At 33.9% G+C, this 25,218-nt stretch overlaps 3 protein-coding genes across 4 annotated transcripts in view; all 3 read left to right on the top strand.

The window, feature by feature from the left end:
- The first annotated feature begins 57 nt into the window (after positions 1-57).
- On the top strand, positions 58-12,415 carry LOC111707585 (ATP-dependent RNA helicase abstrakt-like). Its single transcript, XM_023480715.1, has 17 exons — positions 58-254; positions 1,542-1,593; positions 2,284-2,378; positions 2,807-2,993; positions 3,900-3,994; positions 4,294-4,361; positions 4,584-4,636; positions 4,753-4,812; positions 5,211-5,453; positions 6,537-6,679; positions 9,295-9,438; positions 9,815-9,930; positions 10,243-10,331; positions 10,603-10,696; positions 11,132-11,228; positions 11,623-11,798; positions 12,099-12,415. Exons 1-17 carry the CDS (start codon positions 163-165, stop codon positions 12,233-12,235), a joined length of 1,941 nt encoding a protein of 646 aa, XP_023336483.1. The 5' UTR covers positions 58-162; the 3' UTR covers positions 12,236-12,415.
- LOC111707592 (uncharacterized) lies at positions 12,415-24,265 on the top strand. Of its 2 annotated transcripts, none has more exons than XM_023480734.1 (15): positions 12,415-12,501; positions 13,478-13,553; positions 13,972-14,076; positions 14,333-14,461; positions 15,509-15,574; positions 15,641-15,724; positions 16,232-16,292; positions 17,487-17,562; positions 18,009-18,111; positions 18,328-18,399; positions 20,188-20,271; positions 20,563-20,631; positions 20,936-21,037; positions 23,451-23,484; positions 23,702-24,265. In XM_023480734.1, exons 1-15 carry the CDS (start codon positions 12,422-12,424, stop codon positions 23,710-23,712), a joined length of 1,152 nt encoding a protein of 383 aa, XP_023336502.1. In that variant the 5' UTR covers positions 12,415-12,421; the 3' UTR covers positions 23,713-24,265. The 2 variants fall into 2 exon arrangements, with proteins under 2 accessions (XP_023336502.1, XP_023336495.1); XM_023480727.1 differs by having other exon boundaries at positions 23,691-24,265.
- The window catches only part of LOC111707608 (speckle-type POZ protein B), a 19,887-nt gene continuing 18,923 nt past the window's right edge, over positions 24,255-25,218 (top strand). Inside the window, exons 1-2 of the mRNA XM_023480744.1 lie at positions 24,255-24,357; positions 24,561-24,643. Coding sequence (XP_023336512.1) covers positions 24,270-24,357; positions 24,561-24,643 — 171 coding nt within the window. The 5' untranslated portion in view covers positions 24,255-24,269. The remainder of the gene's footprint in view (positions 24,358-24,560; positions 24,644-25,218) is intronic.

Raw genomic sequence — 25,218 nt, 5'->3', positions numbered from 1 at the left:
CAAAACTTTTTAAACCTATACCTGACTTTTGGGGAATAAATGATTTTCTAAAGAGGGGGGAGGGTTAATGATTTTTCAGGAAAAATATACCCTTGTAGTTTTTGTAAATAATATTTGCATCTGCTCATCTCCTACCTTTACACCCTTCTTGTTATAGATAAAATGCCAGGTCCACCTAAGAAAAGATACCGAAGGACTCCTAGTCCTAAATCTGGAACTGATGAGGAGGACTACCAGCCTTATATACCTGTCAGGTAGTCCTGTAGTCTCAAAAATGGGTGTTTGTTCAGTCTTTACTATAAATATAATATATTAACGCTATTTTATTTCAATATCGTATTTGTATACAAGTTCGAAGTAGGAAGAAAAGTAGTTGCAATAGTATAGGAACTAGGAAGTCCCAACAATACTGTAGTTCAGGGGGGAAATAGTCTATTAATTAACACAAATAGTCCAGTATATTTAATTGCCCATTTACTCGGAGATTTATTCCCAGGCTTTCCCCTCGTAAGTACTTTTCATTCCCTTTAAACAAGAAATCAAATATGACCGGGAAAGAAGGGCGGCCATAAGCCGCAAATACATTTCTTTCGTGGCAAATTTTAAAACTGTTTTTTGGAAGCAATTTAAGCTTCAACGCTCCATAATTATAGTTCATAATTAATGGCAATGTATATTACTTGTAATTCTAAAAAATCCCGCCATTTTCTCCAACCTCCGTTCTCCAAAATAGAATTTACCAGCTCAGGAGACGCAACAATTCACAACCGTATCAGTTAAACCTTCGACTTCTCAAGAATTCCGGACATGTCCTTATTTATCTACGGAAATTATAGAACACTTAGTTTGCAAGCTGTTAAATATTATCATTAGTCACTTTCTAGAAGTGGGAAGTGGCAAAAAATAAATTGCTTTCGAATTTTTGAAAAGTAAAATTTAAATATAAATTTGGCTTGTCTGTCTGTTTGTTTCTTTGTTTGTCTGTCTGTTTGTATCCAATAAACGTCAAAACAGCTGAACCGATCGGGCCCAAATTTTTTGTGGGACATCTAGGGACCCCAGGGAAGGTTTATGAATGATCAAAATTTCAAAGATTTGTCTCCATCAAAATTCGATCTTCATTAAATTTTTTAAAATTTTGAAAATCCACGAAATTTTTTGTGAAAATCCGCGAATTATTTTTGTTTTGTTTTACGATGTACACAAAGAGAACATGTTCACAATTAATTTAGAAGATGGGCGCGAAGCGCCCTCTTAGGCTAGTATTCTATAATCACGACGGACGCAAGAAAAGGGTCAGCCGGTTGTTTCAGCAATTCACCCGCTATTCGAGAGATTTATACACTGTGCTCTTAGTACTAGATAAACAGTTCAATATTTCAAGGTTACCTTTGTAAATCAGGTATTACCCTCTTTTCATAGAGGGTCAAATTGAATTTTCCCTTACGATCCTTTTAATTCTTACTCCATGATTTGCTTTTGGGTCTGTTGAGAACCGTTCATCCTCTTTACAGAAAAGTAAATAAATGATAAATTTTCAGGGAGCGTAAAAAGCAGCAATTAGTAAAGCTAGGTCGTCTTCAACAAGTACAGGTAAAAATAATTTTTAGTTAGTCTATCTTAAATTCATACAATGAATATTATTTTCATTCACAAAATCGAGATGGGTTTTGGAAACTAAAATTATGACGAAACAAATCTTTGAGAATAAGACTATTTGAACTTTACAGTATATGACAGGTTTCTTTTTAACAATCAGATATTTATTACATAAAGACTCATTATTATTAACAATAAAATTATCACAAAATACGACAAATCCTCATTAGGGAAAAAGACTCTGGTGGTCTAGGTTTTTATCAATTTAGGTTTATTTATCATTTATTATTAATGATTATCAACAATTGTCAATTATTGTCAATTATTAATGATTATCAACAATTGTCAATTATTGTCAATTATAAATGATTATCAACAATTGTCAAGAAAACTGGTTTCCAGTTTTGATGTTATGTGGACATCAGTTTTAGGTATAGAATCATTGCACAAACTTTANGGGGGGGGGGGGGGAAGATTTTTGGAGATCTGGGGTGGAAATAAAAATTTGACATGAAAAGGCTATCTTTTTATTGGGGGGCGCCAATTTTGCTTCAGGAAAATATATACAACCCTGTTCACACTAGGTTTGTACAAACCAGTTCACAATACAGATTTCAATGAATAAACTGTGCTCACTATACAGTGTACACTATGAACTCATGCATAAAGTTGACCATGTTAAAGGTAGAAGAGAAGAGTGGGAGAAATTTTTCTCCGAGCTCTGGAACTGCAACGGAGGAGGACGAGGAGAAAGAAGAGGAAGTACCAATCTCTGTCAGGAAACTAGTGAACCAGACATTTTTTAACTTTTGAAAATTGATTTAAAGGAACAATTTTTGCTGTTTGTTCAGTTTAACATCTTTTTTTAAATTTAAACTTACATCAGATTTACCGTTTATAGACGCGGTCTGGGGGGTCTCTTTAAAAAAAAGATCATTTAAATTGATCCCAAATTAAATTAGGTCCTGGGTTTTCAAATAAGAATAGTAATAACAATAAAAAAAATTGTGTCTAGATAATTAACAATATTTTTTCATGAATTATTAAAAAAAATTGTAATGTTCTTTTTTTAGGAGGGAATAGCATTTACTCGTGTTTTATTTTTTAAATTAAAAAATTCATTCATTTTTAATGATTTGCGCAATTACACCCCCCCCCCCCCATCTTCTCAAAAATCCGTAACTGAAAGGTTCTTTTTGTCCCGCAGTGTTGAGCCGAAGGTTGAGACCAAGAAGGTTGAGACGAAAGAGCTGTGGCGAGCTGAGGAGGAGTTCCTGGAGAAGAACAAAAACGTGTCCCTGCTGGAGCAGCATAAGGAGCTCCAGGAGATAGCAGATCAGAGAAAGGAAACTAATATTGAGAAGATGAGAAGAGAAGAGGATCGGATTCTTCAGGTCACATTTCAGTTTTTTAGATTTCTACAACAAAATTAAAAATAATTTGATTCTTTCAATTTTTCTAGAAAAATATTTGGGACCAGATTAAACCAATAGCGAGACATTGTTAAACCTGTTAACCAGTTCTCTTATGCTTGAACTGGCGAACAAAGGAAGTGGTTCAGCTAAGTCTACGCGGTTCAACTTTGTGCCGCTATATGCATTCTGGTCCCTGGCTAGTGGCTATATTTTTTTCCTCAAGTGTTTTTATTTTTTTTGGAATGGAAAATTGGGGGACAAACTTGATGTTTTAAGATTTAATATTATGAATATTGTTCGTTAGTTAAATTAGTTATAGCAGTTTCAACTTCAGAGTACACAGAACTTATCTGTATTGTTGTTTAGTCTGTAGGAGAGAGTACAGCTCTAAAGGTTGAATCTGAGTTAGCTATGGGAATAGAGTACACAGAACTTATCTGTATTGTTGTTTAGTCTGTAGGAGAGAGTACAGCTCTAAAGGTTGAATCTGAGTTAGCTTTGGGAATAGAGAACACAGTACTTATCTGTATTATTGTTTAGTCTGTAGGAGAGAGTACAGCTCTAAAGGTTGAATCTGAGTTATCTATGGGAATAGAGTAAACAGAACTTATCTGTATTGTTGTTTAGTCTGTAGGAGAGAGTACAGCTCTAAAGGTTGAATCTGATTTATCTATGGGAATAGAGTACACAGAACTTATCTGTATTGTTGTTTAGTCTGTAGGAGAGTACAGCTCTGAAGGGTGTATCTGAGTTAGCTATGGGAATAGATTACACAGAACTTATCTGTATTGTTGTTTAGTCTGTAGGAGAGAGTAAGCTCTGAAGGGTGTATCTGAGTTAGCTATGGGAATAGAGTACACAGAACTTATCTGTATTGTTGTTTAGTCTGTAGGAGAGAGTACAGCTCTGAAGGGTGTATCTGAGTTAGCCATGGGAATAGAGTACACAGAACCAATTAAAACATCCTGGAAACCTCCAAGGTGAATTTTTAAATCAATGAATCCTAAAAAATTAAAAATATAAGACAAGAATATTGTAAGTTTCGGAGAAAAGATAAAAGATTATCGTCGATGGCAACTTTCAACCTTTTTCTTAAAAGACAAGTATTAGAGATTATCTTTATCTCAAATATTACTATTTTATTGGGCCACCTTTTTGCAATTAAAGGTTTGAAAGTACTGTTTTTCATCGTTTAAGCGCAGCGCTCATTGTAAATTGTAAATAACTTCATGAACAAAAAAAATTCAAATTCTACAATAAACATGGTCTCTTTATGCAGGTATATTCAGAGTATGCCTAAGGCGAGGCATGACCGTGTCTGGAAAAAATATGGCATTGATGTCGAAGGAACAAATTATTGTCAAACTTTAAATTTTATTAACATTTTTCATACTATTTTATTTTTTTGAGAAAAAAACAATCACTTTTCATTGTTGAGTTTTCTCATTTTTTTTTGAATTATATTAGGATAAATATAAAAAATGCAAAAAAAATCAAATTAAATTATAAATTAAAAAATCACATTCTTCAAATCGGGTCTAAAAATATTTGATAATATTGTTTGGTTAGGGATTGATCCTCCCCCACCACTCAAATCCTTCAAGGATATGAAACTTAACAAGGAAAATAGTTTTCAATTTTTAAATGTTAAAAATGGTAGAATTGTTTTTTTTTAAGAGAGTGTTCCCGGATTAACTTGACAATTTATATAATTTTGTTATTGAAAAATATCTTGAAGGTTATGGTTGATACCCTGACTAAAAGGAAAATAGAGAATCCTACTCCTATACAGATGCAGGTAATCATTTTTCTTGGTGTGTCCGCACGCTCCTGTTATTTGTCTGTTTTTATGTTTTTGTTCGGTGCTTGCCCCTTCGTATCTTCTTTTGTCCTTTTATTTTTTTTTGTCCTCATTTGTCCTATTTTGTCCTCTTCTTATCTTGTATCCGTATCCTGTTCTTATTCTTTCCGGCTCGATTTTATGTCTTGTAACAAGTTTTGTCTTTTGTTTCATATTTTGCAGCTTCCATCAGAATCCAGAAAGCAAAAATGTTGCGGATCAGGATCAGGGGCGGATACAATGGTTCACCCCTGAAAATGTCCCCCCCTTTAAAGCACTGAGGAGAGAAAAATCCTAAACTGATGTTTAAAATGTAAAATATTTTTTATTTGTCTTGAACAATATATATATTATAGGGTTTGCCGACTGTACTATCTGGACGGGATCTGATCGGTATAGCCTATACCGGAAGCGGGAAAACCCTAGTCTACGTTCTCCCCATCATTATGTTCTGCTTGGAGCAGGAGGCGCGGTTACCCTTTGCTAGGGACGAGGGACCTTATGGTCTAATCATTGTTCCGAGCAGAGAACTTGCAAAACAGATTCATGAGATTATAGAGGGGTTTACGAAAGATCTGACCAAGAACGGTATGCCACAGGTAACACAGAGAGAAAGCTTTGAACTCTTTATCTTGTATCCATAGAGAATAGAATATATAGAGAGGAATTAAAAGAATCTCTCGGTATGAACTTTTTCAGTCCCTTTCAGCCTGAAAGGGAGTTCAAAGTGTATAAATCATGTAAATGTTCACAAATTATATGCAGTAGAGTACATTAATACAGTATGTTCCCTAGACTATTCAATATTCATTTCAATTTCGAAATTTTTAAAGCTGTTAAATAAACTATATAATGAATTAGGTGAATAAAAACATCATTTGATTTATTAAATCATCGTTTGTAAAGTGGAAGGCATAGAGTCTATGTGAAATTATCATTGGTCAATTATGAAACCAGCCTATTTCATAATTTGGTTTTCATTTAACAATAATTTTAGATTTTCTATAAAATTATATTCCAGGGCCCAAAAGGTTATATTGCGTAAATATATGAAGTACACCTGCAGTATGGAAACAGTACAACAAAATGGCCGTTTTACACTTTTTTCTAGTAAATTCCTCTCTCTATATATTCTATTCTCTATGCTTTTATCGTAGAACTGAGATGAAGAAACTAACTGCCTAGTCCTCATACTCAAGTTTTATCATTCTTATATCTAAGTATTGAAAGGTTTTAAACCACCAGTGGCCGAATTTAAAGAATTTAAGCGGCGGTTTAAATTTAAGGCGCGGCTTAAATATGGTTGGTTCCACTTAAAATTTTATCAAATTTTTCAAGATTTAAGCCGGCGCTAAATTTAAACCGGGTTTTGGTGGATTTAAACCGCCGCTCAAATTTTTTAAATTCCATCTCAGGTTGCACAGCATTGTTGATTAGAAAATTGGAGTTGAAGGCCTCATGAATTTATCCCCGGAAACTCTTAACTTTTGTTACAGAATATGTGCTTCAGTTTCTAAGAAGTGAATAAACCAGTAAAAGTCAATTTTATCAAGTTATATTGAAACTGTAGCACACATTGTTTTGTCAACAAAGTTATGGAGCTCCCTGCTCTTTACCGAGAAGAGCTCGGTATTAGAACATTAAAAACATTTTTATACTTAAATTGAAAATTAAATGTTCAGTTACGAACATGTTTGGCTATCGGAGGGATGCCAACAAGTGAAGCTGCTGACGTGATCAGAAGCGGAGCTCACATGATGGTTGCTACTCCTGGTCGACTTATGGACATGCTTAACAAGAAGATGGTCACTCTGGATGTTTGCAGGTAACAGTTAAGCTAGTAATTAAGGTCTTTCACTTTCTCATTATCCTTTATAAAGCTCGCCACAAAACCAATTTAAATGGAAAGGACAGTCAAACTATTTTTTTTGGTGAAATGAACTAGTATTTTTCACAGATACAGAAATTCAAACAGGTAGTCTGTGAGTAGTCTTATACTACGCCTGGACAAGTTACCCCTGGCCCACTATTTAAAGGCGCCTTACCTAGGGTGTGGTAATCCAGGTAAAAAATCCTGTAGAAGGATGAATGAACTCTTGTAGAAGGATAGATGAAAATTCCTGTAGAAGGAAGGATGAATTCCTGTAGAAGGATGAATGAATTGCCATAGAAGGATGGATGAATCCCTGCAGAAGGATAGATAAATTCCTGCAGAAGGAAGGATGAATTCCTGTTGAAGGATGAATAATATCCGGTAGAAGGATAGATGAAGTCCTGTGGAAGGATGGATGAAGTTCTGCAGAAGGATGGATGAATTCCTGTAGAAGGTTTAATGAATTGGAATTAGGATGAATGACTTAATGTACTGAACTGTTAAAGTAAGGATGAATTTCGGTATGAGGGTGAATACACTCCTGTATATAGGGAAATGAATTCTTGTACTAGGATGGGTTAGTTGAAATCCGTTAGAAGGATGATTACATTTCTATATAAAGATGGATGAAAATTCCTGCAGAAGGATGAATGAATTCCGGTTGAAGGATGAAAGAATTCCTGTTGAAGGATGATTGAATTCCTACAGAAGGATGATTGAATTCCTACAGAAGGATGATTGAATTCCTACTGAAGGATGGATGAATTCCTGTAGAAGGATGAATGAATTTCCATATAAGGATGGATGAATTCATGCAAAAGGATGGATAAATTCATGCAGAAGGAAGGATGAATTCCTGTTGAAGGATGGATAATATCCGGTAGAAGGATAGATGAAGTTCTGCTGAAGGATGAATGAATTCCTGTAGAAGGATGAATGAATTGAAATTAGGATGAATGACTAAATGTACTGAACTGTTTAAGTAAGGATAATACAATCCAGTATATGGGTAAATGGATTCTTGTACTAGGACGGATGAGTGGATGTATTAGGATTAATGAAATCCGGTAGAAGGATAATTGCATTCCTATGGAAGGATGTTTGAAAATTCCTGCAGAAGGATGAATGAATTCCGGTAGAAGGATGAAAAAATTCCTGTTGAAGGATGAACGAATTCCTGTTGAAGGATGAACGAATTCCTGTTGAAGGATGAATGAATTGCAATATGTCAATGGGTAAATGGATTCTTGTACTAGGACGGATGAGTGCATATAGTAGGATGAATGTAACCAGGTAGAAGGATGATTGCTTTCTTATAGAAGGATTAATGAAAAGTCCTGCAGAAGGATGAATGAATTTTACAAAGAAATAAACCATCCGTTGTACCGGGCCTATGTCCCAATAGGGGATGGGTGGGTTGGTGGATGTCAACCTTGGAAGTCGGTTTACTCAGGTTCCCGAAATTCCAACACCCGGTGTGCTTACATCCAGGGTTCAATAATATAACATGCCCTAAGCGGTTTTTAAACAGACTGCCCCAGGCGTGGTTGTACAGTGTACAGTGCACATGTACCGTTAGGGGAAGTACTGATGGGTGTGACTTCCTAGATGGACCAGAATATCCCCAGGAGTTTCGTTTAATAATAATAAGAATATGTCAAATATTTAGCTTAACAGTGCAGATAAAAAAAAAATCCTTTTTTGAGTATCCTTCTAATGTTATTTTAACATTCTACCTACACACCAGGTCTTGAAGTCATATATAATTCATGTTTAGTAATAAAAAATATTTTTGTTGTGGGGAACAACACGGTAGTCACTTTGGCCAAGTTGTTCAAAAAAACGTAAAAATGCATCTGGAAGAAATCATAGCCATCAGATATTCTGTCTCCTTTTCTTTTTTAGAAGAAGGCCCCTTGTTTTTATATATTGCATCCCTAATTAGATCTTCAATAAAATTTGTTGTCTACAATGAATCAATAGGGGTCTGCAATGGCGCTTAAATGATGATGATTTCTTCCCAAACTCCAATTAAAAATGTTCATTCTCTAAAGATTCTTAAAGGGACAGTAAAGGAAAAATGAAAGGGGGTATAGGCTGAAAGCTAATCACTTTAGCTTTTAATCGCGACCCATGAAAGTTTTATCTAATGTTCCTGTCTCGAGAAATTGATATAAAACTGTGTTAAAATTATACGAAAGTTCATATATGTAAAATTTAGAAAATCTCAAACTTAAATCACGTGACCAGAACTATCACTAATGGCAGAGCAGTATACTGGTCACGTGTCTCCGCCTGTATCACGTGACCACTTTACTGGGATATCATCGTTTTCAGATTGGTTGCATATTTGCTGAATTTGATCTTTTTAAACCCACTACTTTTATACAACATTGTATCTATATTAATTTTCGGATAAATTTGACAAAGTTGTAAATCAGTTTCTCGACATAGGAACATCAGATAAAACTTTCATGGGTCGCGATTAAGAGCCAAAGTGATTAGCTTTCAGCCTATACCCCCTTTCATTTTTCCCTTACAGTCCCTTTAATCCTAGTGCTGTCTAGGTATTTATGTTTGGATGAGGCGGACCGAATGATAGATATGGGGTTCGAAGATGACGTTAGAACAATATTTTCATATTTCTCTGCACAGAGACAAACCCTGCTCTTCTCCGCAACTATGCCAAAGAAGATTCAAAACTTTGCAAGGTAATTAATTATTTTCTTTATTTCAAGTAAAAATCTTTTGATGCGCTATTTTTGCTACATTCTTATTATTATTCATGAATTGAAAAAAGGTCAAAAATAAAAATTAAGTAAAATCTGCTGAAGAGGGAAATAAAAAAATGCACTTCTTGATTTTTGACCTAATTAAAAATTTACACATATTTTTTAAGAATTGAAGAATAAAATCCACAAAACTTACCAAGAAAAACGCCACGGGTCGGTTATATTATTGAAAATATCGTTTTTGTTGGCCCTTGGATACATTTTTGATTGGTTTAGCCGTGTTTCAGATTCTGAAAGTTTTTTTTTTCAGATAAGTTAACAATTCCTTTATATTAAAGTATTTGTTCCCCTCTAGATCCGCCCTAGTCCAGCCTATCCTGGTTAATGTTGGTCGAGCTGGTGCAGCCAGCATGAATATTATACAGGAAGTAGAGTTCGTACAACCGGAAGCAAAGATTGTGCATATATTAGGTAGGTTCAATTATCATTTAGAACATAGGCTCTTCCTTGAGAAAACTAAAAAAATAAAGTCACTCTTTGGCGTCTTGGAATATACTTTGAACTTGGTTTTAATTATTTAACAGAACAGCAGAAAAGTTATGATCACTTGATTGGTTGGTTGGTCGGTTGGTTGGTGGGTTGGTGGGTTGGTTGGTTGGTGGGTTGGGTGGCTGGCTGGCTGGATGGATGGCTGGCTATTGGGTTGGCTGGCTGGCTGGCTGGCTGGCTGGCACGTTTGTTGTTTGGTGGGTTGGTTGGTTATTTAATTTGCTTTGTTTTCAGATTGCCTGAAGAAGACGTCTCCTCCTGTTTTAATTTTTGCAGAAAGAAAACAGGATGTAGACACTATTCATGAATATTTACTTCTTAAGGTAAACATTTCTGAATTTTTCATAATGTAGAGGTTAAGGGTGTTTGAAGGTGGATAAAGAAATGGACTATTATCTATGAAATTAAAAGTGCTGGTGAATATGCGATTTGTAAATTTTTAGTTAATGATTTTATAAATGAATTTGGAGCCGCATAATTGATAAAAAAATTGTTGATTGATTGATTAACCGATTAATTAATTGATTGATTGAATTAAATGAAAGAGTGAAGTAATTTAATAATATAAATGATTTACTGATAATCTGAATCTAGGGCTGCCAGGCAGTTGCTATTCATGGTGGAAAGGATATGGAGGAAAGAATACGATCCCTGTCTCTCTTCAAAACATTCAAGAAAGATATTCTAGGAAATTATCAACCTCGTCTATAAAAAAAAATTATTGTCAGTTTGTTAGTTATTACATTCAGGGGCGTATTCAGGAATTTGTCCGGGGGGGGGCTTAATTTTTTTTCTTTCCAGAGGGGGGCTCAGTATCCATTGGGGCCTGAAAACCTCTGAAATCAATAGATTTCACTGGTTCAGGGGGGGCTTAGCCCCCATAGCCCCCCTCCCTGAATACGCATCTGATTATATTTGCCATGAATTTTTTTCTTTAAGTATGTAAAATTTATGTAATTTTAATAATCCTTTGAATCATTCTGGCTTTAAACACCAGAATTTTTGGATTTATTAATAATAACAATTGCAATTAATTAATTTCTGATCTGATCAATGTTCTTCAAAATGTATGGAACAATCCCTTTAAATGAAGAAAGCATTTGTCAGATTGATGATTGTATAGTTGCAACTGATGTAGCAAGTAAAGGTCTAGATTTCCCTGAGATACAGCATGTTATCAACTATGATATGCCAGAGGATATTGAAAACTATGTCCACAGGTAACAACAATTCTTTAACAACCCCCCGCCAACGTTATTGTAATGTGACGAAGGGACTGTAAGCGTATTTTCAAGTGACCCTTCATGCAAATATAGCAATGAAACCTTATTCTGAAAAGAATGTTAAATAAACTTAGTTTTTCTGACACAAAATGTTTTCTTTTTCTGTTAATTTCTCCATTCATTTTTTTTTACAGGCAAGAAATATGCATTGTGCAAGTCACTTGTGCAGAGAAACCAAAAATGAAAAAAACGTCTAACTCGTACTTGATCAGAGATAACTTTGAAGGGTACAGTTGTAAATCGGACATTGCCATCCTAGCCTGGATGTTCACTTAAGATACACCTTACAGTCCCTGTAAGTTAGAAAAATAATCAATGTTTAAAATTCTAGGATTGGAAGAACAGGTAGAGGGAAGAACACAGGAATAGCGACAACTATGATTAACAGTAAGGTGGACGAGGCTGTCCTCTCCGACCTCAAACATCTGCTCATTGAAGCTAAACAGAAGTTGCCGCCGTTCCTGGCCTCCATACAGACAGAGGCTGACGTCATGAATGAATATATGGGTATAATATTCACTTAACTTTTTATTTTTGCATTGTTTGTTAGATTTTGTTTTGTTGACTGATTAATTTAATAATTTCTTAATTAATGTGGCGTGGAAAAAAGATGAACCTACCTTCCTTCCAAACCTTATCTGGCATAGTAACATGGATTGATTGGTTGATTGGTTAGTGTGTGTGTTTTGAATCTGATTTTTTGTTTTATTTATTGGTTGGTGATTGATTGATTTACGGATTGGTTAGTCAGTATACTGATTGAAATATTGACTGACTGACTGAGTAATGATTGATTGATTTTTCTAGGAGATGGTGGTTGTTCTTACTGTGGTGGTCTTGGGCATAGGATTACGGCATGTCCTAAACTGGAAAATGTGCAGAACAAGAAGGCCGGGGAGGTCGGGAAGAAGGACTACCTTGCCAGCAATGCTGCCGACTACTAGATTTGTAGGACTTTCTGTCTTCAGACTATTGATTGTTTACAAGGTCTTCATGTTCTGGCTAAAAGATTGTATTCTGAAGACACGAGTCAGCATAAAAATTGCTTGGTGGAGATCCATTCTTATATTCACTCTGTTTACCTGTAATTAAAGAAACCAATAAATAGAAATACTTTTTTCAGATTTCAAATGAGTTTAAGATGTTTTGCTGTCAGCAGGTTTACAAAACATTTAGTTCAAAACAACTCCTTCTCAACACAAAATCCTAGGTAACAGTGAATACAAGAAATTTGTTGTTAAAACTTTAGAGCAAGATGAAACAAATTTTTATTCTATTAAAATTACAGTTTTCATAATTTGCCGCCATCTACCTAACTTACCCTCATTTAAAACTACTGCTGTTTTGCAAAGTTTGCGTAATCCTTATTTTAATACCAGGTTCAGAGGCCGAATTTAAAGAATTTGAGCGGCGGCTTAAATTTAAGCCGAGGCTTAAATATGGTTGGTTCCACTTAAAATTATATCAAATTTTTCAAGATTTAAGCCGGCGCTTAATTTAAACCGGGTTTTGGCGGATTTAAGCCGCGGCTTAAATTCTTTAAATTCGGCCTCTGGACTCCTGGGGCTTAAGCACTATACAGGAATTTGTCCAAAGGAATATTTTTCTCTCCATGGGTCTTAGTATTCGTTGGTGCATTCAACCATCTTTGTAAAAATATTCGGACATTTAACTCTCAAAAGATGATAAACTTGCTCACTGCCTTTTGAACAACATATATATAGTTTATTCCCATCAGACAATTATGTAAAATAACCACAAGTTTTTTTTTTAATTGTGCATTTTTATCTTAAAAGACGATAAACTTGTGTACAACTACTTTTTTGGGAATTTATAAATTTTTCTTGACCACAGGTTCCCTCGCTATGTTCTGGATGTTTTGTAAACAAAATTTGTCTTGGGAACCCTTGGTTTCAGAGGAAATAAAAAATGACTTCTCTTCCCTGTGATGTAGATTGTAAATGATTAAAATTTATTTAATCTTGTCCGAGGTTTCTAAACTAATTTTGACTTAGGGATTTCCTAAATGTGGTCCGTCAACTAAGAAATATTCCTTAATATTATTATTACTAGATTCAATTATGGAAATCGCAAACAACTTAAATATCAACAAAAAATAGTAAAACTGACATTTTTCTGGATACGGAATAATGATTACTGGCTATTATTTGATTAGATGATTATAGGATTGGAGTACGGAGTTTAGGCAGATGTACAGCTTTAGCTTCCGACAAACATCTTTTAGAAGAACATTCACTCAAGGTAAGAAGTTGACCCTCATGGCTACAAACTAGGTCGTATGAAAAAATATAATATGTTAGACTCGCATATAACGGGCTGCATCCTGATGATGGTCTAGGGGTTCAATGCACGGTTCCTTATTAGATCTTTTTATTTTTTTTTTATAAAATATAGTGAACGTATTTATCAAATCATAATATCTGGATTCCTTCTGTAGTAGTATTAACGGTGAACTCAGAGATTCTGTTCTCCGTCCAATGATCTCCATTATACATGTTCCATCCTTTAGAGGAGTACTATGGGTGATCTTAGAGATAGATATGGTTTGGTAGTCCGTCCTATAAACTCCTTTGTTTAGCTTCCATCCCTTGAAGGAGAACTAGGGGTGGTGAACTCAGAGATAGAGACAGTATTCCGTCCTATAAACGCCTTTGTCTAGGTTCCATCCTTTGGAGGAGTACTATGGGTAAACTCAGAGATAGATACAGTAGTCCGTCCAATAAATTCAATGGAGGATATGCAGATGGACAAAGCCCTAGTCAAAGTAAGCTTTAATTAATGTATTATATGATGATATCTAAGAATTAAAGACTGAAATATGCCTGGTACACTTTTAAAGAGCGTTTCTTAAAATTGCTTTGGAGAACTTGATTTTAGGTGTTTACTGTTTATTGCTTAACTCAACACGTCAGATTACAGAAATTACGCACTCAGTTTTTGCTAAGATTTAAGTCCAATTTTTATTTAACTGAAAAATCTGCATTCTGGGGATAAGGCGATGTTATAACAAGGTGTACTAGGTGTACGGAGTGAAGAAGGAGGACAAGGAGAACTTGACTTTTGATGTGAGACAGGAGGGGCACAAGCTCAGCGTCAAGGGCTCAATCGAAGATCAGAAGAAGAGAAAAAATCTTAATTGTATTGTAGAGGTATACATTTGAACCTGTCACCGGCCCTTTCATGTGGGTTCAATTCATTTTTGATTTTGAACGAGTGATTTTGTTATTGATAATGCATAATAGGGCATTTTAAAGGGGGTTGGGTTAATTTGTGAAGTTCCTATTTTGCCATGTATATTGAACATGTACCTGAACTGAACTGATTGGCATCTATCTCTTCTTGTTTGTATATCTGATCAGAACTCAGGAATTCTCCATAACCAATTTGCCTCTAGTTTTGATCAAATTCCAAATTGAGTGGGTTGACTTTTATAGAGGAAGTTTAGATTTCCAGGCAATGGTTCCCATACTAGCTTATTAATACAATCCTTAATCAAAGAAAGAAGGTCCACATGCAATACTATACTGGGAAGGGGGCCGGGGTTGACAGATATTCTTTGGTTTCTCTACCCCCTATTTTTATTATTTGCTGTTAAATTTATTATATATTAAACAAGATTTAAACCATTTAAAAATAACTGTTTATAAAACTGTTATTTTGGTTCGCAGTGTCAAAAAGTTTTTGGGACCGAAATTTTCTCTTTATCGAGTAGGTTAAAGCCTCGGGACAAAATAAAATCTAAAAAGGCGATAACCTTCGAGATATAGAGAAAATTTAAGCACAAAAACTTTACAGCACGTCGTGCCGAAATAATTGTGTTATAGGTAATATTTTTAAACGTTTGCGTACTTGTCTTATTTCAATGGTTATTTCTCTAGATCAAATCAGCTTTAAATAAACGGAAGTATAAAGAAATAAAGTTGATTTCATTTTATTTTCATTTTAATTGAAAACAATTATTTTGGAAAGATCCTAAATTTTTTTGAGAAAATCCGGGAACCAATCAAAACTTTATAGCACATGTACATTGTACAGCTAATTTAACTTTATAGCACGATGATTACTTTATAGCACGTTTATTATGAAATTCACGATGAAGTGAGTAAGAAAGAATAATTAAGTACACAATAGTTTCATAAATATTAAAATGAGTCTACTGTAGGTATTTTTTTTGCTGTAATTAATGATTTTATTAGGTTCCTTTGGTGCACAATGTAAACGTGATAACTTCTGGTGATGCAAGAATAGATTGCAAAGACATGGTAAGCAATTTAAATTTATAAATAATCTTTAATTGAGAAGGTTTTAAATTGAATTTTTTATTCTAGGTTGAATCTAATTATTGTCATCTTACATCAGACGCCGGGGAAATAAAAGTCAGAAGAGTGAAGACTGCAAACTTAATTTGTCAGGTTATAATTTAATGAATAAGAGAAAAAAAGTAGTTTTTATGGAATAAAATCTCATGGCCCTAAGCCAACATAATTAATCCATGAAATGTAAGTCTGGGTTGGATATAGCCACACGTTTTTCTACTACAATTGTGGCAGTAATCAACGCACCCGACCACACTTTTACTATGCGTATTGACAAGAATATTAGGTTGCGCGAATTATTTTAAGATGAGGAAATTACTAGCCGGATCATAATCCAATTAATCTTAACACGTTGTTCTGCTCGGAACACGTACAGTTTATGTAAGAACTCTAGGTGCAAGCACCGAAAGTTACAAGTTTGGACATGTGCAATTCACGTTTAAACACACATTATGCACATATTTATATAGTCTACCCTTGCGTCTCAGTCGTTTAAACATAAACGTTGGGTTAAGATTTTATCACGTTTATGCAAACGTATGATGCGCGTGTTCTAGGAAATGCACCTTATGTTAAGTTTTGTAAAATCTATTCATTTTGTAGAGCGAGAGTGGTGATATTGTGTGTAAAGGTGCAATTCAAGGAAGTATTAGTATTGTAACAGGTAGAATTATTTATAATTTAACAACATAATTTCAGGCTTATTATCTGCCAGAAATTATTTAATTTCATTTTTCATGAAAACTCTGGAAAGTGTCCAGAAAAAAAAATAATGTTAAAGAAAATTTTCGAAATTGAGACGATGAAAATATAATGCGTGTACTTAAGTTTATTTTACATTCAAAGAAAACTACGCCCGATTTTCAACGTTACCCTTGAAAGCTTTTTGTGTTCGTTGAGTACAGAGATATCTGTGAGTAAACTTATCGAACCCCGCTTGTATTCAGTTGGAAATTCCGGTGTGCACTGTGTTTGATTTAGACTGATAGTGTACAGTTTACACAACGCACACCAGAATTTGTTGCTGCAAATACAAGCAGGTTTCGATAAGATTACGCACACATATCTCTGTACTCGAAAAACACAAAAGGTTTCAAGGGTATCGTTGTAAATATTTTTCACCAGGGTGTACTAAAATATATATTCGACAGGATGTACTAACATATATTTGCGACAGGGTGAACTGAAATATATATTCGGCAGGGTGTACCATAATATATATTCAGTAGGGTGAAGTAAAATATATATTCGACAGGATGTACTAAAATATATATTCAGCAGTGTGTATTAAAATATTTATATTTAAAATTCGGTGATGGTGATGGACCAAACCTCTGTAGAGTAAAAAAGTAGTTGTTAGTTCCACATTTATTGAAAATATATTTCGATCTGGGTTGACCCTCGTCAGTTCTTGAGATTGTTTCTTCACAAAGATTAATTCGGCAGGGTGTACTAAAATATATATTCGGCAGGGTGTACTAAAATATATATTCGGCAGGGTGTACTAAAATATATATTCGGCAGGGTGTACTAAAATATATATTCGGCAGCGTGTACTAAAATATATATTCGGCAGGGTGTACTAAAATATATTTTCGGTAGGGTGTACCAAAATACATATTTTTAAACAGTATCTAAAGTATATTTTGTAAGATATTGTGACCTGAAAAATGTGTTTTATATCTACTTTAATACATGTTTCTACCCAATATCTACTGAAGTAAATATATTTGGTTGATATTGTGAATTGAAAAATGTGTTTTATATCTACTTAAATTCATATTTTTAACCAGTATATACTAAAATATAAAATTTAAGACAGTGTGTACTAAAATACATTGGTATTTACCCTATCCAGGAGATGGAAATGTTGTAAATGATAAACGGTTTATTGGACCAACCCTAGATATATCAACGGACTCAGGAGATATCAGGTTTAATTAAATTTTACTTTTTAAGAAATATTAATTTATTTTAAATAATTTCTGATGAACAAAAACATTATTTTTCTAATCCCTATTTCAGTGAAATCTAACGATGTAAACCTTTGATGTTTTAACTTTTCCTATGTTGTAATCTACCAGAATTACGTGAGACATTTTTTGCATTTTAATGTATTCACATGTAGCGTTTTTAATCGTTTTCGTTGGTTTTTAAGTTAAATAAAATTTCCAACATTTCAAAAGTGTAACTGTGAAAGTTTGCTTTTATTAAATTTAGCAATATTTTTATTCGAAAAAAAATTGAAAAACAATCCAAAAAAAGGTCGTTTCTTTTTTGCATTTATTTCTGTCGGTTAAAATTTATCCAATATTATTGCTTTGAAGAAAAACAAAATTTTATTTTGAAAAAATATATTCATTGTTAAAATGAAATCCAGGGTTGCCAGCTCCTACTCAGACCAGAGCAAGTTTTCAACAAATACTGGAAACCTGTTCCTCAGGAATATTCATAATGAGAGCTATGTTGCTATTTATGAAAAGGTTTGATTACTTCAATTAATTAATTAGCTGGATTATTTTGCAGATTTCACATTTTCATAGTATTTATTGAACTAACTAATAATTTCACTTGCCTTAAACTTGTTTTCAAAAACAGCCTTTATTTATAGCAAGCTAGATGTTCTGTGCTCAATAAACAAAAAATTAGAAATTTGAATTCCTGTTTTTCAAGTTTTGAATTCAGTTCAAAATATTTAGGGAAATTTAACGATGCTGGGAATTGACGGATCTACAAATGTATTCGTGAAGAAGGGAGATATTGATGTTCAGGTAGATATTTTACTTTAAGTGGCAAGAGTTTACTTTTTATAGATTTTTAGCTTATTCTTGTCAAAAAAGTATTTTCTTATCTCAATTCAGCGATTAAAATACTTCCTCTAAAATTGCCAATTCCAGATTTTTTTGCTCAAAAGAAATAAAGATTATTAGCTTGTTCCATCACAGATTATGCAGAATAAATGTTTCAACAAGCTACATTAGAGAACTATGGTCAAGCAGAAATGCCTGAGTGGGATGCCCCCCCCCCCCTCACCTCCTTGTGACAGGAGAGAAACCAGATCTAGTAATTATCGTTAGAATTATGGAAAAGATGGATATTTTTGAGCTTACTGTCCCATTGTAAACAAATATCAAAAACACTCAAAAGATGAACAAATATAAACATTTTATCACAGATCTAACACCTAGGGATGTGTCTGTTCACCCTTTTGAAATCGGCTCAAGAGGATATATCTCCATCAAATAAAGGATTCACCGACAAAAGGTCAAACGACTCAGGGTCAAACGACAAAGGGTCAAAAGTGCGACGAAGGGTCAAACGACAAAAGGTCAAAATGATAAAAATATTTTTTTATTTTAATCATAGGAAACTCGCAATTTTAATCACAAAAATCCGCCAGACTTTAGTCTGATTCTGGCTTCCATAATGGTCGGGTTGGCAACATTTATTGCTGCAAGACAAGGTGGTAGGATCATTGTAGATGAACAGGGATTACAAGAAGACAAGTGTAAACAAGAATACGGGAGTAAGCTATTCGAGGTGTCGGGATAAGATTGCTGAAAAATGCGATGCTAGAGCCATTCTTATCGATGAATCTGGGATAATTAAGTCCGTTAAACCCGACCATACCCATGGAAATAGGTTTGTGAAGAATAAAGTTCGAGCTGTTGAGCAGGAGAAAATAATGGCTGTAAACATTTGGAGTAATGCAGAGCAGTACAATATGTAGTTTTTATATGTATATTTATAACCTTTTTTTCATAGTTTTGTAGACAAAGTATTCATTGCATTTAATTATAAATATAGAAACCAATAATGATTTTTTCATGAAACAAATTTGTACAGTGTTAGTAAAAAAGAAAATTTAAAAAAATTTCCCCTTTGTCGCATTTTTTGACCCTATGTCGTTTTACCCTTTGTCGCGCTTTTGACCCTTTGTCGTTTGACCCAATGTCGTTTGACCCTTTGTCGTTTGACCCTTTGTCAGTGAATCATATATAGCTAATCTAAAGAAACTGCATTAGTTCTGCAAACCCTGTGTTAGTTTCAAAGTAATGTACGAAAATCTATCAAGCCTTGCAGTACTGTCATCATACCACATTTTTAGAAAACATAAAACACTAGACTGGGACCAAGAAACTCCATTTCTGAAAACCACCTCTGAATAACTTAACTATACTTATGCTAAAAGTCTTGTATTGCACCTGTTTTTTGGCAAACCTTGTCAATCATAAAATGCGATATCCAGAGAAAAGAGTATTAGTTTGTAAACTTTTATATTGTTGAATATATATTGTTTTCATTTTTATCGACACTTGTTTATTAAAATTGGCTGACAATGCAGGGGTGCCATATTTTCTAGAAAAATTAATTCCCCCACTTTTGAAAATTAGTTTTCCTCCAGATGTCCATTTTTTTCCCCATAGCATCAACAAATGTTTCGGGGGTATGTAATTCTGGGTTTTTAATAAAAATTGGTGGATTTGTTGGGACGATAGGTGTATGGGGGGGGGGGGAATTCTTAAAAATGTTCATCTCTGAACTTGACTTTATTGTAGGTGAGTAAGGTGACGCATGAGTCTAGAATCCATGTTGAGAACGGAGATATTGTTCTCAAGATAGCTGACAACTTTCCTCTTAAGGTTAATTTTTTTCTACAAATGTTTTATGTATCAGGGACCGATTTTATTCAATTTGAGCTAGGTCGCTGAATTATCACCGGTTTAAAGTACGTAGTTGAACCGTCTTTAGAACTAGATCAAACTCATTCTCATATCCGGTCCCAGTTCACGAGAACTAATATTTTATTTGATTTGTTTATTGTATTCATAAATAATTATAAAATGGTATACTTAAACAGTTTTCAGAGTTATTATTTAAAAAATCACATCCATAAGATTTTAGGAATAAAATTTATTGACTCTTAAAAATAGGTGTGTGTCACCGCAGCTGAAATCATCCTCGATACTAAGTTTAGGAAATATGGAGAAATTTCATCGAAGGTAAATTTAATGTTTATGACAGGTTGAGAATTATTTTAGCTAACTAATCAGCTGGAATGACATAACCAATACAATTTTCAAATGTCAGATATTTGAATACAATATAAAACGTAATTGAAATTACCCCCATTTAAGTCACACAAACCCTTAAAAGCGTCCACGTCTTAGTCGGGCTTGGGATTTAGTAGCGTAATTATGCGAGTACATTCAGTGTAGTAATCATGGGGGGGGGGATTGAAAGAAAAAGTCTTATCCTGAGTACGCCCCTGACTTGATTAGATGAAAAAAAAAACTAATTACCTAGGATGACGACTATAAACACTATTTTGGAACAATTCAACCTGAGAAGTTCTCCCCAACTCTTCAAGTTATTTCAGAACAAGGACAAGTTATTGTAGAATCTCAGGTACATATTTATTTATAATTTTTATGTTTTTTTTATAGTCTTATTTGTTAGAGACACTCCTTTGTTTGATAAGCAAGGATTTATTTTTAAGACAGCTTGCCCTGAATTTTAAAAGGCTGGCGTGTCAAATTTTAGCCGCCAGTCAATTAAAATGTATATCTATGAATAAAATGTTGTAATCTCTGTTTTTTCGATCTTAACTCAGGAACCCCTAGAACGATTTGCCTCAAATTTTGATTGGAGAACTTGTGAGACCCACGGAAATGTTCTTAGCTTGGTTTTAAGATTCTAAGTTGAGTGGGTCGACTTTAATAGCGAAAATTTAGTTTCCCGGTAAAATCGATCAAGTGCGGGTAAACGGCGGAAGTAACTTTTAGTAACCTTGTCAGCGCTGGGATCCCAAGCTAGTATTGTAAATGCATTAAGTATTTCTTTAAAGTTTACTATACGTATTACGTATGCCTTGCATCAATCTTATCATAGAGTAATAAAACGAAGAGGTGAAGCTTAGATGAGATGTACACAACCGACCTGTCTATTAATTAATAGACAGGTCGGTTGTGTACATCACAATATGTTTACGTATCTAACGTTGTACACTTGTATATAGAGCGATCGTATTTCTAAAGGGGGATTTTAAAGAATTGACCAATTTTTAGATTTTCTTTCTTTATTTAAAGAGAATTCGAGGATGTTGACTCAAACATTTGACAATTTTCAAATTTGTAGGTTTTCAATTTTTTAGCTAAAAGTTCTGTCAAAAATGTTAAGTTTCTAGGGCATGAATTTAACTTAAAACATTCTTATTTCAAACATTTTTATTGTTTCTTCTCTTCAACTCTTTATCATAAACATGATAGTGTATGCAGGGTTACCCACAAAAGATGAAACAACGATGACGACCTGAAGCTCTTAAACCTAAACAGGCGGGGGGGGGGGGAAGGGGCATTTGGTTCCCCCCTCTAGTTTTTTTACTTTTCATAAATAGAAATTTAAAGGATTTTTTGGTAATTTTTTTTTATGCCTAAGGTAGGGTGCAGGGCGATAAAAAACCAGAGTATGTAAAAAAATCTTAAATAACCCATAACTTTTTTATGACTAAAGCTACGGATCTGAAAACTATAGTTTTGAAAAGCCCTTGAAAAGTGGGTGTAGAAACGTGTGTCACACTTTGATATTTGTTTTAAACAAAAAAATATTTTTTACATTTTTTCGACCTTTTTTAGCATTTTTTTTCGACCCTCTCTAGCTCTATAAAAGTAATCAAATTTCATTTCAATGAGCTGGCCTTGAAAAATTTGGTATGGACATGCGTTTAAACCCTATACCTATTCGCTAAGGCCTTTTTCTAAGGGATGGGGGGGGGCGTGGGACGCCCCCCAGTCTATACATAGATTCAGACCCCCAGTCTTTATAGGGTTAAACATAAACAACAATCTAAAGGTTGAATTTAGTTTCTGTCTTAAATATTGTCTCGTTATTGTGGTATTGTCATAAACACACAGTAATTATAAGAAAGAGTCAAAATATTATTTTATGCATGTTTAAATAAAACCAACTTAATAGTTTTTTGACGTATGTTAGTTTTTTCCTTTTATTCTTCTAAAGTTGAGAGCAATGGTGTTGCATTTTTCTTCAAACTTGGCCTTTTTCCGTGACTTATATCTCCTTCCTTAAAATGGTTTGAGCAAATGCAACTTCTGGGATATACTCTTGAGTCTCCCAACCTTAAAAGGTCTAGCCATGCACAATTTTTTGATATTTTGAAAATACTCACATTTTTACAAGAAGAATTGTTTTGGCACTTTTTCACGATGCAACATTTAGACATTGTATTGAAATAAACAAACAACAGAACTTGAATGTACTGCAGTATACATCCTGTGTTTACAATCCATATTAATTGTCTAATTATCAATACTAATATTCAAATATCTACATTAAACCACTCCTTAGAAATACGATCACTCTATATACAAGTGTACAACGTTAAATACGTAAACATATCGTGATGTACACAGCCGACCTGTCTATTAATTAATTAATAGACAGGTCGGTTGTGTACATCTGAGCTATGCTTCACCTCTTCGTTTTATTACTCTATGAATCTTATAATTGTATAATATAAGAGCATCGTTGAATCAAACTCTCGAGTTTCCATTTCGGGGTTTTAACATTTAAGTAGATTTTAATTTAAGAGATTCGAAAAAAGGAAGAATACGAAGCAACTAAATAAAATAATATTTCATAACAAAAGTATTGATATCTACAAAACTGCCTAACCCCTTTCGTGAAACCCAGGTTTCAAAACTGGTTTTTATAACGATACCCTGTTTTAAGTTTTGGGCTCTGAAGGCCTAGGTGAATAAAGGTTGTAGTATAAGCCTAAAGCTATAAATTGTATTTTATTCAGGATTGGGCAGCTAGCCTTGGCTTCAAACTCCCAGGCAACTAAGCAAAAAAAAATTAGTAATAATGAAACTCCTGGCCTAATCTTTCATTCCTAATTTTTCATTCATAGGGAAATTCTCAGTCTACATCAGAAAATGCTTCAATAAAATTATTCTAAATATTCAACCAGCCATCCCCCCTCGCATTAAATATATATGCGTTTACACTTAACCTTTCATTAGTTGTTTATCTATTTGCTTAGGGGGTATACAGATACCGCCTGATCTTAATATCAAGCAAGCATACTGAAATCAACAAGAAATCAACCATGCATACTGAAATTAACAAAATATCTTGATCAATATCAACCAAGCAAGATGAAATCAACTTCATAAATATCAAGCAAGCAAGCTGAAATCAACCATAAACACCTGCAGATATCTAAATCCATCAAAAAATCAGACGAAATCATAAAATCGCCGTAAACCTCAAAACCAACTTCTTTCTCGAAATCTTCAGCTCATTTGGAATTTTGAATAAAAATATCACCAATCACGTAATTTCATAAACTTTGGTTCTAAGTCTTCTCAATTCATTTTTGAATATTCTGTATCCCACATTGGGTCTATTTCTATATTTTGAAATATTCTGATCTGGTCATCCGTCGGAATCTCGAGAAGTCAGGACTTATTAATTTTTCAGTTATTTTCTTGCCAATTTAATATTTTTGTCGTAATATTGTAAATACTATTATTATTGTTATGATATCTGCTAGTCTTAATCGATCTGATTGGATATAGAAACCAAATTTGCGAAAATCTTGTTTGTAAATTTAGAGAAAATGGCGAATACGAGCTGTACAGGGGGAGTAGGTGGACCTGTACAACCTGTTCAGGGGAAATCAAACTCGTTGAAGAAACCCCCAATAGGTCGGTTTACGTCTTATTTTGATGAACTCGAAAAATTATTTCTCTCTAAATATTTTTTTCTTCCAAAAAAATATGGAGACTTCTTTTTAAGAAAAATTAAGCCCTTTCTCAGGCATTCCTAACAAATGGGAAATAATCTCATAAAATATTGATATGACGTAAAATAAACAACTTTTACTCGTGGACTAATGTTTTGTATCCAGGATCTGTGAGCTGGTCTTACACTGACAATGAACCAGATACAAAGTACGACCATGCCTGGAGTATTGCGCATTTTTCACGAAAGGTAGGCTTGCAGATTTTTTATGAACTTTTCTGCGGAGTATCGTTAATCTAGAACACGTTATATGCTTAGTGAAATTGAACATTAATCCATAGGTCTTAGGTAATGGAATAGATGCTTAATTCTGAGAATATCAAAATAAGAGTTCCTTCTTCAGAGGGGCGGATTTTTATGTGGAACATCGTTTATCTCTATATCTATTGTGGCACTTTAAATTTGAGAATTAATGTTTGATCCCCTAATTAAGAGCCGGTATTACTACCAAGGATATATAAAGCGGAGTCAGATTAAGCTTTAGGTCTGTATTAGTGGAATGCTTGATCCCCAGATTAACAATATAAAAGTTCTCACTTTCTGATCCGTAATGGGTTAAAGGAATGAGGATCTGAAATTCTGAATCTAGCTAATAATGTTAATTCTTTATTTTGTTTAATGTTGTTTTGCAATATATATGTTTAAAGTGGCAGCTTAGCTCTAATTTGATCGTGTGCTGTGATCTTTACAAGCTGAAGTGTAACAACTTTATTAAGCAGAATCCTATATGTTTTCTTTAAAATAACCGCACATGGTCTGGAAAC

The sequence above is a fragment of the Eurytemora carolleeae genome, unplaced genomic scaffold, assembly GCF_000591075.1.
Source record: "Eurytemora carolleeae unplaced genomic scaffold, Eaff_2.0 scaffold152, whole genome shotgun sequence".
NCBI classification, from domain to species: Eukaryota; Metazoa; Arthropoda; class Copepoda; order Calanoida; family Temoridae; genus Eurytemora; species Eurytemora carolleeae.
The sequence above is the reverse complement of the archived record's forward strand: the minus strand, read 5'-3'. Positions and strand labels throughout refer to the sequence as shown.

What these genes read in the sequence shown, in the direction of transcription:
- LOC111707585 (XM_023480715.1), top strand. Translation starts at nt 163, where the DNA reads ATGCCAGGTCCACCTAAGAAAAGATACCGAAGGACTCCTAGTCCTAAA. An exon ending in ATATGGCATTGATGTCGAAG is followed by an intron (nt 4,362 to 4,583) that starts GAACAAATTATT and finishes TTGTTTGGTTAG; the next exon opens with GGATTGATCCTCCCCCACCA. An exon ending in AGGATATGAAACTTAACAAG is followed by an intron (nt 4,637 to 4,752) that starts GAAAATAGTTTT and finishes AATATCTTGAAG; the next exon opens with GTTATGGTTGATACCCTGAC.
- LOC111707592 (XM_023480727.1), top strand. Translation starts at nt 12,422, where the DNA reads ATGAGTTTAAGATGTTTTGCTGTCAGCAGGTTTACAAAACATTTAGTT. An exon ending in TAGAAGAACATTCACTCAAG is followed by an intron (nt 13,554 to 13,971) that starts GTAAGAAGTTGA and finishes GCCTTTGTCTAG; the next exon opens with GTTCCATCCTTTGGAGGAGT. An exon ending in CTGACAACTTTCCTCTTAAG is followed by an intron (nt 20,272 to 20,562) that starts GTTAATTTTTTT and finishes TCTTAAAAATAG; the next exon opens with GTGTGTGTCACCGCAGCTGA.